General features: G+C 45.6%; 1 protein-coding gene across 1 annotated transcript in view; it reads right to left on the reverse strand.

Annotated features, from left to right (window-relative positions):
• Positions 1–213: 213 nt before the first annotated feature.
• The window catches only part of MAP3K6 (mitogen-activated protein kinase kinase kinase 6), a 77,252-nt gene continuing 62,943 nt past the window's right edge, over positions 214–14,522 (reverse strand). The window contains exons 19-29 of the mRNA XM_058196505.1: positions 13,650–13,807; positions 11,893–12,064; positions 11,635–11,797; positions 8,443–8,614; positions 7,878–8,051; positions 6,279–6,384; positions 4,625–4,877; positions 3,743–3,852; positions 2,685–2,791; positions 2,301–2,377; positions 214–1,248 (exon numbers count right to left, since the gene is read on the reverse strand). Of these exons, the coding sequence (XP_058052488.1) occupies positions 1,164–1,248; positions 2,301–2,377; positions 2,685–2,791; positions 3,743–3,852; positions 4,625–4,877; positions 6,279–6,384; positions 7,878–8,051; positions 8,443–8,614; positions 11,635–11,797; positions 11,893–12,064; positions 13,650–13,807 (1,577 nt within the window). The 3' untranslated portion in view covers positions 214–1,163. The remainder of the gene's footprint in view (positions 1,249–2,300; positions 2,378–2,684; positions 2,792–3,742; positions 3,853–4,624; positions 4,878–6,278; positions 6,385–7,877; positions 8,052–8,442; positions 8,615–11,634; positions 11,798–11,892; positions 12,065–13,649; positions 13,808–14,522) is intronic.

The following is a 14,522-nucleotide window of genomic DNA, read 5'->3' on the forward strand; positions in this document are numbered from 1 at the left end:
TTTTAAATAACAATTTTTATTGAGCTTCTCTGCACACCCCACCTTCGTTCCTTGTAGAGATCCAGAGAAACATAAACCGTCCCATTAAAACTCCTCTTTACTTTCTATAGGTCCCTTAAAGCAGGGGTCTCCAACCTTGGTTCCTTTAAGGCTTGTGGACTTCAACTCCCAGAGTTCCTCAGCCAGCTTTGCTGGCTGAGGGACTCTGGGAGTTGAAGTCCACAAGCCTTAAAGGGACCAAGGTTGGAGACCCCTGCCTTAAAGCCTGACTTGCAGTGTGTCTCACTTCACTAATGCACCACCCAACTCCTACAGCTGCATTGCTGGGTTTGTGCTAGAGCAGGGGTCCGCAACTTTAAACACTCAAAAGAGCCATTTGGATCTGTTCCCCACAGAAAAGAAAACACCTGGAGCCACAAAACCCTTCCCATGGCTGACTATTTCTTGAGCGGCCACAAAACTAGCATAGGTAGTTGAATTAAACATTCTGTTTTCTTCTGAAACTTTTCTTTTCTTGGATTTATCCATGGTTGGCCTACTGGGAGTTGAAAAGCTCAATAAATTGTGTGCCGGTGAGTGTCGCACATTGGTGGTTGTGACACATATTTTGAGTGATAGGGAGCCGCAGCAAAGGAGTGAAAGAGCCACATGCGGCTCCAGAGCCGCAGGTTGCTGAGCCCCGTACTAGAGATTGCAGGCTTGGAGGGGAGGAGATGTAGAGCAGTCCAAAATTGCCGAACTGATCTCCGTAGCCAAAATGAGGCTCCAACAGAAGACTCCTGATCCTGGAGTAGCCACTCTCTCTAATAACAGTAGAGTATCACAACATTCTTCAGTCCTTTTTTGGGACTTTCAGCAAGAAAACATTTTCTGCTTTTTCCTCAGTCCATAATGTATATTGCTAAAGTTAGCAGAAGTCTTCCTCACAGCCTCTGTGAGGTTCTCCCGAAATCTGTTTGCTCTGAAGGTGATTTTTTTGGGGGGGGTCATTTTCCTGGGCCAAAGGAAAGATTAAAAAGCCAATCTCTGACCTCAATATGAGGACTGACAAGTTAGAAAATCTTTCCAGCCTTATAGCTCAACTGCTGGTGAGAAAGCTGGGCCAGGCGACCAGAGATGGTGGCCTTGCAAAGAAATCCAAAGCCTTCCTTTCCTCTTTCATCTCACGGTTGCTGGTGTAGCTGCTGCTGGGACAGGTTTTGTCTGTGGTCCACGATGGCTTTCCAGATACGGCACACCATTCCCCCTCTGCCAAGAGAAGACAACCGATTAACCAACTGGCATCTCTATGGCTGTGGAAATGAATGTTTTTGGTAGGTTAAAAGTAACATTGGACAGAACAAAAGACAGCTTCTGTTGTGACTCCAGCCCCCAAACCTGGCCCCATGCCCAAAAGTGACTCAGAGCGTGAGGGGGAGGGCCGGTAAGGCTTACCTCGGGAGCACCGATTCCTTTGGCTTGGCTCCAGGAGTCAGAACCAGACCAGTCGGAGGACGTAATGAGGCCGTCATCCCCTGATTCCTCCCTTCCCCAGGCTATGCCTTCAGACCCAGCTGATAATAATAATCAAGCTTGGCTTGACCCGCGCTTCAGAAGATTAGAGAGGCGGTGTCATCAAAAGGAAGGGTGGGGCAGGAGCCCCACCCCACAGGATATATAAGGAGCTTTGGGACTGCTCTCACTCCACGGGAAGCAAAAGTCTAGCTGAACCGTTTCAAAAAGAGCTGAAAGTCTTGCTATGTGAGTCATTTGTTTGAACTTTGACAGACAGCTGCGATTTCTCTGCCAGGACTGATAAGAGCCGTGAATCCACTGGCTGAAGGCCAGCTTGTGGGTCTGAAGTGGGGAAGGAGACAGAACAGCTTCCTGCAGTTCCTCCTTATTGATATGCAGCCCACTTTTAGAGGAATTAATCGGCTTGCATATTTTTTTTTTTAATCTATTATTGCAGAATAAACAAGATCAATCCCCAGGAGCTCCCAAACAAGGGAGAAAGAGAAACGGCAGCACCCTCTTTGAAATGTTAGAGATGTTCTGCTTAAATATGCATTTTTTTCTTCTTCTTAGTAATCAAGAACTAACATTGGTGCCATGGATAATACCAAGTTATCTGGAGCAGGTGCAGCTGGCATCTGCATGATGAGTGTGATGATGCTTAAATCTTGCACGCATAATAATAGTACCCAAACTTTTCAGGATTTTAAATCATTTAAAAAAAACCTACAAAATTATCTTTGGAACCTTGCTTATCAGACAAACTTACATGCCGGTCCTGAAATGATTGCCCCTTCCCACCCTACCTGATGCAGGTGTATCGGAGATCATCGATGGTAGCCAACTTCAGCAAATCATTCAGGGTGAATCCATGGTAGCAGAACTTTGAAGAGAAGAGGATAATTTCAATGCCTGGCTTGATTAACATCCCAGGTTTCCTGCAAGCTCAAGTGTTGAATGTGGAATTTCTTTTTCCCGATCGATTCTTAAAGCCACCACCTTACATCACCTTGCCAAACAGGTTGAATTGGCAAGCAAGAATGGCCCCAAGTCATTTTAGTAAGCTCCACTGTTGAATGGAGTCTTGACTGCAGGCCTCCCCTGGTCTTTGTCTAACCGTTATGCCACTCATCTGGGGAAACAGAAGTAAAGGCAGATGTGGATACCACCTGCTGCTGAATCAGACCTACCACTGCCACTGTGGCTTTGTCTGCACCATGTTTCTCTAACCACTCTGCCAGGAGGGGATCTCCAGTATTTTCTTCTTGATCCCAGGGAGTTGGAGAAGGAGGGATTTCTAGGAAGGCAGAAAGGAAAGACATCAAATCAAAGGTCCTTCTTGGACCAACTTTGTTCCCTGAAACTACACTTCACCAGTTCCCCACAATTCCTCGCTTCAGATGGTCTTTTTTGTTGTTGTTGTTTTTGTTGTTGTTGTTGTTCCCAAAGCTGTATCCAGCTCTCCTCCTGGAGGAAACGGAAAGCTGGGAGGACAGGCAGAAGAGGCTATGCAGCTTCACAATTGAAAACAGAGACACAAGTCTAGAAGACAAAGTCTTGCTTCTCTACCACTGCAAAGCTCAGTCTGTGCGGGCTGCATGTTGCACCAGGCCAAAGATGATCCTGAAAGCAGAAGACTTCAAAGAGAAACTTCTGCTTCTTCTGCTCTGAAGGCTGCATGTGAAAGATTCGAGAACCACGTGTAGGCCCCTCCCCTTCGCTACTGAATTCTAATCTTAATACTATCTGTAGATATATTAAATATATAAGGTCAGCAGTTCAGCGGTTCGAATCCCTAGTGCCACATAATGGGTGAGCTCCCGTTACTTATCCCAGCTTCTGCCAACCTAGCAGTTCGAAAGCATATAAAAAATGCAAGTAAAAAAATAGGGACCGCCTTTAGTGGGACGGTAACAGCATTCCATGCACCTTTGGCGTTTAGTCATGCCGGCCACATGACCATGGAGACGTCTTCGGACAGCGCTGGCTATTTGGCTTTGAAACGTAGATGAGCACCACCCCTTAGAGTTGGGAATGACTAGCACATATACGCGAGGGGAACCTTTACCATAAAATATAAAAAGGGCACAGCTTTGGTAATAGCCCCATCTTCATTCTTCATCCCCACTGATGTCTTTGCCTCCATGCCAGTCTATTTAAATGGGGTTCCACTTCAACTTTGCTGGGCACATGAAAAGAAATGTTACTCTCAGCCACTGGTTCTAGTCTAAAATATCCAAAACCTCACCGATTATCTGTGGCCTTTTCAGAGACCAGGCGTCCTGTTCCATGATCTTCAGGGCTTCTTGTAGGAGCCTCTGACATTCCTGCTGCTTCTCTACCAGTTTCCACTGCAACCTGCCAGAGCCAAAAAGATCGGGATAAGCTGGTCATGTCCCTAAAGTTAAAACCTGATTAGTGAGTCGATTTAAACCAGGACTTGGTCTGTATTCATTGCTAAATCCTTAATGTGGCTTGATTCTTTCTCATAGAGCATAATGGATAAACCATGCTAAATAATAAAAACATTCAAGAAAGTCCAGTTGCCTTTTGGGAAAAAAAAGCATTTTTGGGACAACCACGACCTAGATGATAGAAAAACTCCATAGACATAGATATCTGTTCAGGCAGTCCTTGACTCACAACTATTGAACACAAAATTTCCATTGCTAAGCAAGGCAGTTGTTAAGTGAGTTTTGTCCATTTTATGACCTTTCCCACACCCACTTATTAAGTGAATCAGTGCAATTGCTATGTTAGTACCACAGTTGTTAAGTCAATCTGGCTCAGTGGTGGAATTCAATTTTTTTTACTACCGGTTCTGTGGGCGTGGCTTGGTGGGCGTGGCAGGGGAAGGATGCTGCAAAATCCCCATTCCCCAATCCTGGGGGAAGGATATTGCAAAAGCTCCATTCCCTCCTTGGGACCAGCCAGAGGTGGTATTTGCCAGTTCTCTGAACTGCTCAAAATTTCCGCTACTGGTTCTCCAGAACTTGTCAGAACCTGCTGGATTTCATCCCTGATGTCTATTTAACTAGCTGCACCACTGCACAGTGGCTTAGAGCAGCTCCAACCCTACTGCTCATCCCAGCCCTCCCAGCATCTCGGATGCAATTCAGGAAGAACTGACCTTCTGGTTTCTTCCTGCAGATGGTTGAGTTGAGTCATGAGGGGCAAATGGCTCTTGAAGGGAGGCTGGGAATCCAGCCAACTGTTGGTGTCGGTGCCAATTCCGGACGTTGGCGTATCTGCACTGTCCTTGAGGTCGCTCTCCTGCTTTTTCAAAGTCGGGGGCTGCTGAGTCAAAAGCGGCTCCTTGTGTTCGCTGCTGCTCGGGTGATTCTGGTTTTCCTTCTGCAAATTCTGCGGCTGCACCTTGAGTTCTGGAAGAGTGAAGTGAGACTCGTGAGCAAAGCCAGAACCCAAAACTGCAGGAAGTGACCATGGCTGCCAGCTGATGGTGCATGGCGATTTGAAAACCTGAGATGGATAATCTCACAAAATGGCTGTCAATGAAGTGGGGAATCACGTCTCCACAAAATGGCTTCCAAGCGGCTGAAAACAGGGGAGGCTGTCTCCTGCCACCTCCTCAGATGCTTTTTACCCCACAAATTTATCCTTTATTTTGGGCAGGTGGAATTGAGTAACATTCTCCCATCCTTTAATTGTCTTCTATAGGCAGAAGGAGGCACAGAGGCCCTCTCAAAAAATAAGTTATTTCTGGCGCTGTGCTTTGCACCAAGCAGCATTTCGCCCCTCCTCCTCCTCCTCCTCTTTTTAATTAAATACCTCTGCAACTATATGAAGGGAGACAGGAAACCTGACAAAGGAGGTGTCTGCTAATTCACCAATGCCGATAGATAGATTGTTCTTACTTTTTGTTTACTACCACAATCTATCTATCGGCAACTGAACCACCTATTCTGTCATGAAGAAAATATTTCAGGTTCAATCCAGACATTTCCATTCGAGGGAAAGAGCAGTTTTTAAAAAGTCTCCAAGATTTTTTTTAGATACACTGGTCCTACATGATCTTGGTGAATTGGGATGTCACACACACACAAAAAAACATTCCTTAAGTTATGCAGAAGAGAGAGTTTTAGAAGAGAACAGTTCTTCCTACAGAGAGTAAAAAAGGAGCCAAAATGTGCCAAAATTCTCTTCTTGACAGACTAATCGATGTGCAATCTGTTTTTCTAAAAGAAAAACCCTTCAATGTAACAAAGTGAATCGCCTTAAGTACCATATTCATCAGTAGAAGACCAATATTATTTTAAAACGAACAAGCAACATTCTGCACCTTGTAATTATAGGGAAAAACAGCCCTTATCATCTATTCCCCAGGAATTCCCTTTAAATCCATTCTCCTGCCCAAAATGGTTTCAGTCTCACTCTAACAGACTCTTTGCCCCTGCCTTTAGTGTTTAACAAAACTAATTTCTCTAGTTATACATCTCGAGTAGCATTTCTCAACCTTAGTAGGCTGGCTGGGGAATTCCAAGAGATGAAGTCTACACATCCTTCAATTTGCTAAGGTTGAGAAACGTTGATTTAGACTAGAGAAAAGTGCATCATCAATCCATATAAAATGTCCTAGATCAAAATAACGTTACCCGACACCAAACAATGGCTTGAGTGTTTCTGAAAAGTGATAGATTTTAGACACTGTCATGTGTGGCCAGAGCACAGATTCTTCTCTCCAGTTCTCAGCTCCAATGTCTGGGCTACTCTCGTTCTTATATTCAAGCCTAAACCAACTTTCTTCTCCCTCCCTTTTGTCCTACCTTCCAAGAGGACGGTCAAGGTTGCCTGGACCGCTTGCCCCATGAGATTATCCAGGGCGAACACCCAGTGTGGCTTAATTTGAAGCTTCCGTAGCATGTGCTTTACCTAGAGAGGTGGGACAGAACAAGTGTGAGAAGGATGGGACACCCTCATTTGAGGCAGCATGAGTCAGTCTTCCAACAGCATTTACAACAGCAATAACACTTAGGCTTATAGCGATAGCACTTAGATTTATATACCGCTTCATAGTGCTTCACAGCCCTCTCTAAGTAGTTTACAGAGTCAGCATATTGCCACCAACAACAATCTGGGTCCTCATTTTACCCATGGAAGGATGGAAGGCTGAGTCAACCTTGAGCCGGTGAGATTCGATCTGCTGAACTGCAGCTAGCAGTCAGCTGAAGTAGCCTGCAGTACTGCACTCTAACCACTGTGCCACCTCGGCTTATGTACCTCCCCATAGTGCTTTACAGCACTCTCTGTGTGGTTTACAATGTATTTGCATATTGCCATCATTAATCTGGGTATTTGTTTCACTGACTTTGGAAGGATGGAAGGCTGAGTCAACCTTGAGCCCCATCAGGATCGAACTCCAGGCTGAAGGCAGAGTTTGCCTGCAGTACTGCATTTTAACCACTGCACCACCAGGGCTCATTAAAGATCAGAGGGACTGAAACGGCCCCATGGGGCTACATCCCTATATATCACAGAGTTTACCCACTATCCTGAACCACAGAATAGTTGACAGGAACACAACCTGTAAAAGGCATGGCTGTTCTTTTGGATGGTCTGTGAACTTAACCAATTCAATAAACCATGATTAAATAAGACATGAGCCGTGGTGGCATAGTGGTTAGAATGCAGTATTGCAGTCTAATTCTGCTGACCGCCAGCAGTTCAATCCTGATCGGCTCAAGGTTGACTCAGCTTTCCATCCTTCTAAGGTGGGTAAAATGAGGACCCAGATTGTTAGGGGCAATAGGCTGATTCTGTAAACCACTTAGAGAGGGCTATACAGCACTGTGAATCTGTTGCTAAGTGCTAAGCCTGGCGGACTTCAACTCCCAGAATTCCCCAGCCAGCAAATGACCCACCCAACCTTGGATGCTAAAGCAGGGTTCTCCAACCATGGCAACTTTAAGCCTGGCAGACTTCAACTCCCAAAATTCAAATCCCAACTTCAAATCCCAGCTTTGCTGGCTGGGGAATTCTGGGAGTTGAAGTCCTCCAGGCTTCAAGTTGCCAAGGTTGGAGACCTCTGGATTAGACAACTCTGATCTGTTAGGCCATCCTTCCAGAGATATTTTCTTACCTAAACGAGGAAACAGAATGACCACGGGTGAACAAAAAAGCAAAAATTCACCAAATTGCAATGCCATGGGAGTTATAGTTCCAGATTTTGGGTGCACTCTTTAAATTAGCCCATTTGAGGTACGTGGATTCAAAAATGGTGAATCAACCTCGTGATGGAACGGGTTTTGCCCAATTGAAGGTTACATGAAATCAAACGAGTTTCAATGGTATATAGATCTCAGTTGTAGAAACTGAGGAAGGAAGCTAAAGACTAATTCCCGAAATGCTAATCATGAGATACTCACTGTGTCCTGGAAGGCAAAGAGTGGAGCCTGCACCTGACAAAAACTCAGCCCATCGGACTTGAAGCGAGCCTGTAACTGGAGCAGGCTTTGAACCAGCTGTTTGCGGCCTGGGGAACGGATGTAGTTCTTGAGACAGGATACCAGCTCAGCAATGTGTTCCAACGACAGCACCCTCTGCGGAAGAGGAGGAGAGTAACATGAGGCCCACGTGGATTATAGACCCAGGAATAACTGCAGCAAGATTATTATAGTACACGCACAAAGATGGAATACCCACAGTGGAAGATGAGATTACAAAATGGATGGAACTGATGGACATTTATTTTTATTATTTCATTCATTCATTCATTCATTCATTCATTCATTCATTCATTCATTCATTCATTCATAGCTGGCTGGAGAATTCTGGGAGCTGGAGTCCACAAGTCTTAAAGCTGCCAAGTTTGAAGACCTCTGATTTAAGCGGTCACTAAATGAAGTGTTGTAAGTCAAGGCTACCTGTAATCTCAGTCTTCACCTATCCATCGCCTTTCAGCCACACGTCCAAGACCCAAGGAAGCCTTACCTCTTCCTGAGCTTCATATATGGCTGCCGCGATATTTGGCAGTTCCTCCGTCAGGACTTTGTGTAAGGTAGCTCGCCTCTCGCTGTCTTTCTTGAGCAAGAAGAGGCAACTGCTCTCTTCGTGGGAGGAAGCAGACAGGTTGAGGTCGACATTGGTGACAGCTTCAGGGGTCCTGCATTAGAGGAGTTGGATTCAAGGCAACAACGGTTGGGTGACAGTAATTAATTCCAGCCCCCCCCCACACCACCCCAAAATCACAATGCAGAAGATCCAGTTGGGAAACTCTCTGTTTAATACCCAAAGGCAGTGGTGGGATTCAACCGGTTCGTACCACTTTAACCGAACCGGTTGTTATATTGCTGGCTGGCCCCACTCCTACCCTTCCAGAAGTTCCCACGTGCCCTGTTTTGGCTCCCAGGGGGCTGCAGGGAAGCCTACTAGGCCCAAAACGAGACACCAGGGAGGTGTAGGAGGCAAATGCTGCCTGTCACACACACCGGCCACGCCCAGCATAGCCACGCCCACTCAGCCGGTCATTAAGGCAGACAACCATTTGTTAAATTATTTGAATCCCACTACTGCCCAAAGGTGCTTTCAACTAGACACAAGGACAGTTTTCCCCCGCATGCCATCACTTTGCTAAACAATTAATTCCCACAACACTGTCAAACTATTTACTAAGACTGTATGGCTATTCTTCTTCTCCTCATCCTTCCTATTACCTATCTCCTTTTCTACTTATGACCATAACTTCGTTGCTAGTATCCTTACGATTTATATTGTTTTATTTAGTTTCCTAGTATGATTTGTGCTGATTGCTTATTTAGTATCCTATGACTATCACTAAGTGTTGTATCCATGATGAATGTACTTATGATGACTATGATCATGATTTAATCACGTATATCTTTTATGTAAGTGGGCCGCGGTGGCTCAGTGGCTAAAACATTGAGCTTATCGATCGAAAGGTCGGCCGTTCAGTGGTTCGAATCCCTAGTGCCGCGTAACGGGGTGAGCTCCCGTTCCTTGTCCCAGCTTCGGCCAACCTAGCAGTTCAAAAGCACGTAAGGAATGCAAGTAGAAAAATAGGGACCACCTTTGGTGGAAAGGGAACAGTGTTCTGTGACCCTTTGGCGTTTAGTCATGCCGGCCACATGACCACGGAGACCTCTTCAGACAGCGCTGGCTCTTCGGCTTTGAAACAGATGAGCACCACCCCCTAGAATCGGGAACAACTAGCACATATGTGCGAGGGGAACCTTTACTTTTACCTACCTTTTATGTACACTGAGAGCTTATGCACCGAAGACAAATTCCTTGTGTGTCCAATCACACTTCGCCAATCAAGAATTCTATTCTATTCAAGAGGCAACTGGACTTTCTGGTTTTTCTTTGAAGATGTTTCGTTTCTCATCCAAGAAGCTTCTTCAGCTCTGAGCTGAAGAAGGTTCTTGGATGAGAAGCAAAACGTCTTCAAAAAATCCCCTCAGAAAATCCAGTTGCCTCGTGAAAAAGCACCTTTGGACAACCATGACCTGGATGACTGAGAATCTCCATAGACATCTCTATTTAATAACAACCTTCCTGTACGTGACCAAGTGAGCAGAAGTGAATGAGGGTAAGGCAATCGGTGTCTCATGGACGATTGCAGAAATCACAAGACTATGACTAGTTTGACAAAGGACATCAGATCATGCATATATTCTCTCTCCCAAAAATGCTCTAGGAAAGATTCCTCTGTGCTCGTGAGCAATAATAGCCACTAGGTGGCATTCCAACTCTTTCGTACTTCTCCAGAGTTTCATCCATTCTGGGCAGATCAGTGCAGATCTAGAAGCAAAAGCCAACCAATCATTTAGATTGGCCATGCTCAGCTCTTCTTTGTTTGCGGTCACTACTGTCAAAAAAAAAAAAAGAAAGAAAGAAAGAAAGAAAGAAAGAAAGAAAGAAAGAAAGAAAGAAAGAAAGAAAGAAAGAAGAAATTATCTCTCCTCTCGCTCTCTCTTTCTCTCGCTCTCTCTTTCTCCTTCCCCCTTCAAAAAGTATTTGTTATGCAAGTACTGGAGCGCATTACCCCAGAGATGTCACCGGAAGGCAAAAAAATCACAAAACTGTCTCACACTTATCCCAAAGGTGCTTTTTCAGGAGGCAACTGGACTTTCTTGTTTTTTTTCTCTGAAGACGTTTTGCTTCTCATCCAAGCTCTGACTGGATGGTGGGAAATGGAAGGATTTATACTTGCTGGTCATTTGCATCCTTTTAAGAGGGCCGTTGAACCACTTGGAGGTTTATCTGTGTCCTCAGGGTCACCTGAGTAGAGTTCCTGGTTCCTGTAGTCTGCAATTTTTTCTCTGGAAATCCTATTCCCACACCATTCAAAGGTTGTTCATCCCAAACTGTACAGCTAAAAGTCTGTAGAGATTCTCAGTCATCCAGGTCATGGTTGTCCCAAAAGTGCTTTTTTCAGGAGGCAACCGGATTTTTTGTTTTTTCTTTCACTGTGTCTCACCTATTTTGACCATTTCATGCAGGGGAATTCAGCAGAGTAATTATGCTTGGAAGAGAGAGTGGTAAAAGGAAACCAGGCCGCCAAAGAACATGGCAGCTGGACACCATCAAAGCTGTTACCAGCCGCAGCACAGAACAACTCAGAGGAGTGCAAGATTGGAAGAGACACCTGGCCCACAGAATTGCCAAGAGCTGAACACGACTGAATGGATCATCATCATCATCATCATCGTCATCGTCATCATCATCATCTTTTTCCCAAAAAGAAATTCAGCTGTCAGGCCTGGAAGCCATCTTTTTCGTTAGGCCTTCAGCCTGCCACATTTAGTGCTGTGGGAAACTGGGAGGGGGGATTGTATGGAGCAGGGGTGATATGTAGTCATAATAACATTCCTTTATCTGAGAGTCAAGGACATCTTGCCCTGTACCTGGAGGGGTGTGGCTGGGAGGCATCTCCAGTTGGGTCAGTGCTTGGATTGGGCCATGCGATGGACACGTGGGTGTAGGGGAAGGGACTTGAACTTTCCTTTGGGTGGGGAAAACCTGGAAGGTTTCAGATTCGGGTTTTCCCAGATGTGCCAATATGTCATCTCTAATAAAATGGAATTTTGAGGAAACTCAAGCCTCAGGGGTTTTCTTTCGTTGGGGGTGTTACTTGGAACCCTGACATTAGCATTAAATTACCTCAGATAGTTGTTCCCCTGGTTCATTTCGCTGGAGCTTCGGGACAAAACAATATTTTCCACTTGGACCTTCAGGGATTGCAAGGAAGAAGAACGATTTCGAGATTCTGCAACGCCTTCTGATGAAGTGGACCTTCTGGTCTTGTTGGACACTGATGGATCATCTGAACAAAAAGAAGAGAAAAAGAGGCCGGTAGCTGAGAAGAGACGCCATGCCCAGACTCTCAGAATCTCAACTTGGCGTGGCTTCTTCCCTCACCCGGCACTGCTGGGCTCCTGCATTTCTTCCTGTTCCTTAAAAAGGGCTCCTGAAGCAAAGCAGCTGCGGTCGATCGCTTGTCTGGATCAGCTTCAAAACATTTCAGGATGAAATCCTTGGCTTCATCAGACATGGAACTGGGCACCTCTGGATGGATTTTGAACATCCCCACCTGAAGAAAAGGAACTGACTAGCAATAGTACACAATCTTCTACTCAGAACACCCAACATAAGCAGGGGTGAGCTTCAAAAATTTCAGCAAGCACCCGCTGCCCAGTTGCTGGGAGGGCGTGGCCATGGCTGCCAAGTTTGGGGACCCCTGGTTTAGAATAATGATTCCTGTTAATTTCTGGCTTCTTTTTTATGCAGAGAATTCCAGGCAATAGTGTGGTCATTCCTGAGTTCGCCAATATGTGAGGTAGGCCAAACTGAGAGGCAGTATGACCTACTGACCTGCAGATATTCAGTGAAATTTAAGGTGGAGTAGGGATTTGAAGCTGGGAACAGTTTAACTCTATATAGTGAGAGTCCATTTGATATAATGGTTATGGTGCTGGTAAAAACCAGGAGACGGTGAGTTCTAGTCCCACTTTAGGCATGAAAACCAGAAGGGTGACTTTTGGGCCAATTGTTAGGAGGCTGTGAGTTCTAGTTCTAACTTAGACAGGAATGCCAGCTGGGTGACTTTGGGCCAATCGTCAGGAGACTCTGAGTTCTAGTCCTGCCTTAGGCATGAAAGCCAGCTGGGACACTATAGACCAGCCACTGCTCTCAGACCAACCTACCTCACCGGATTGTTGTTGTGTGGAAAATAGGAGGAAGGAGTATTAGGTATGTTTGCTACCCTGAGTTACATGTAAAGTAAAAAAGGCAGGATAAAAATAAAATAAATAAATAGTGGTCCTCGTCTTATAAACCTGACTGCACTGGTTAAAGCAGGGGTCAGCAGCCTGTGGCTCTTTCACCCCTCTGCTGTGGCTCCCTGTCATTCAAAATATGCATCACAACTGCCAATGTGGGACACCTGCCGGCACGCGATTTATTGAGCCTACTCCCGATAGGCTCACCATGGATAAATCCAAGAAAAGAAAAGTTTCAGAAGAAAACAAGAATGTTTAATTTAACTACATATGCTTGTTTTGTGACCGCTCAAGAAATAGTCAGGCACAGGAAGGGTTTTGTGGCTCCCGGTGTTTTCTGTTCTGTGAGAAACAGGTCCAAATGGCTCTTGCTGAGTGTTTAAGGTTGCAGACCTCTGAAGTTAAAGGCAGGCACCTGCTGTGTTTGGTTTCAGATGCTCTCCCAGGCTGAGTTCCCATCCCTGCTCATTCCATACATTTCTTGCATTCCCACATGTTTCAATCTTGATGAAGAAATGAGAAAGGAGAGGAAGAAGAAAAGGGAAAGAGAGAGGGTTAGAAAGGGTGGAAGAGAAGAGTAGGGAAGGAGGAGAGGATGTAGAAAAGCGAAGGAGAGGAAGGATGAAGAGAGTAGAAGAAAGTAGAGAAGGGAGGAGGAAAGGTTTGTTAAGGAAGGAAGTGGTAGCTGGGCAGGTCCGAATAAGTAACAAATGAAAGTTAATGACTAATGTTGAATAAGAGACTGTATATTGAATAGGTTGTTGGAAAATGGAAATAAAACTTTTTTACTAAAAAAAAAGAAAAGAAATCCCAAACAGAACCAGCCGAGAGTTTTCCCGACCAGCTCCATTAATCTGAGGGACCCAAGTCGATTTCTCACTGCCTGTCCAGACTCACCTTGAACATAGCGGCCTGTGGGCTGCCCAGCTCAAAGAAGGGAGGCCTGCCTGTGGCCATCTCAATGATGGTGCAGCCCAGGGACCAGATGTCGGCAGGCTTCCCATAACCTCGAGGCCCCTGATCAATGATCTCTGGGGCCATGTACTGCAGGGTACCTACGGGAAGATAATGAGGGAGACAAGAGTAAGACCCACGCTTGGAATATTGCGTCCAGTTTCGGTTGCCACGATATAAAAACGACGTTGAGGCTCTGGAAAGAGTGCAGAGAAGAGCAACGAAGATGATCGGGGGACTGGAGGCTAAAACATATAGAGAACGATTGCAGGAACTGGGTATGTGTAGTTTGATGAAAAGAAGGACTAGGGGAGACATGATAGCAGTGTTCCAATATCTCAGGGGGTGCCCCAAAGAAGAGGGAGTTAAGCTATTCTCCCAACCAGGGGTCTCCAACCTTGGCAACTTTAAGACTTGTGGACTTCAACTCCCAGAATCCCTCAGCCAGCAAAGCTGGCTGAGGAATTCTGGGAGTTGAAGTCCACAAGTCTTAAAAGTTGCCAAGGTTGGAGACCCCTGGACTAGAGCACCTCCAAGGTCCCTCCTAACTCTCTTACATGACAGCTCACCCAATGCTGCTTGCAGTGGTGGGTTCCACTTACCTTCGCTACCGGTTTGCAATGGGAGCGTGTGTGTGTGTGTGCATGCACAGAGCATCTGTGATGACATCTGGATGGGTGGGTAGAGCCTCCCACCACCTGCTACGACCAGTTCGGAGGATCCGGAGCGAACTGGTAGAAACCCACTGCTGGCTCCTTGCTAGCAACTGTGCAAGTAAACCATACTGGATTCTCTTTTTGATGAGCTTGTGTAAGA

This window comes from Ahaetulla prasina, chromosome 10 (assembly GCF_028640845.1).
Source record: "Ahaetulla prasina isolate Xishuangbanna chromosome 10, ASM2864084v1, whole genome shotgun sequence".
Lineage (NCBI taxonomy): Eukaryota > Metazoa > Chordata > Lepidosauria > Squamata > Colubridae > Ahaetulla > Ahaetulla prasina.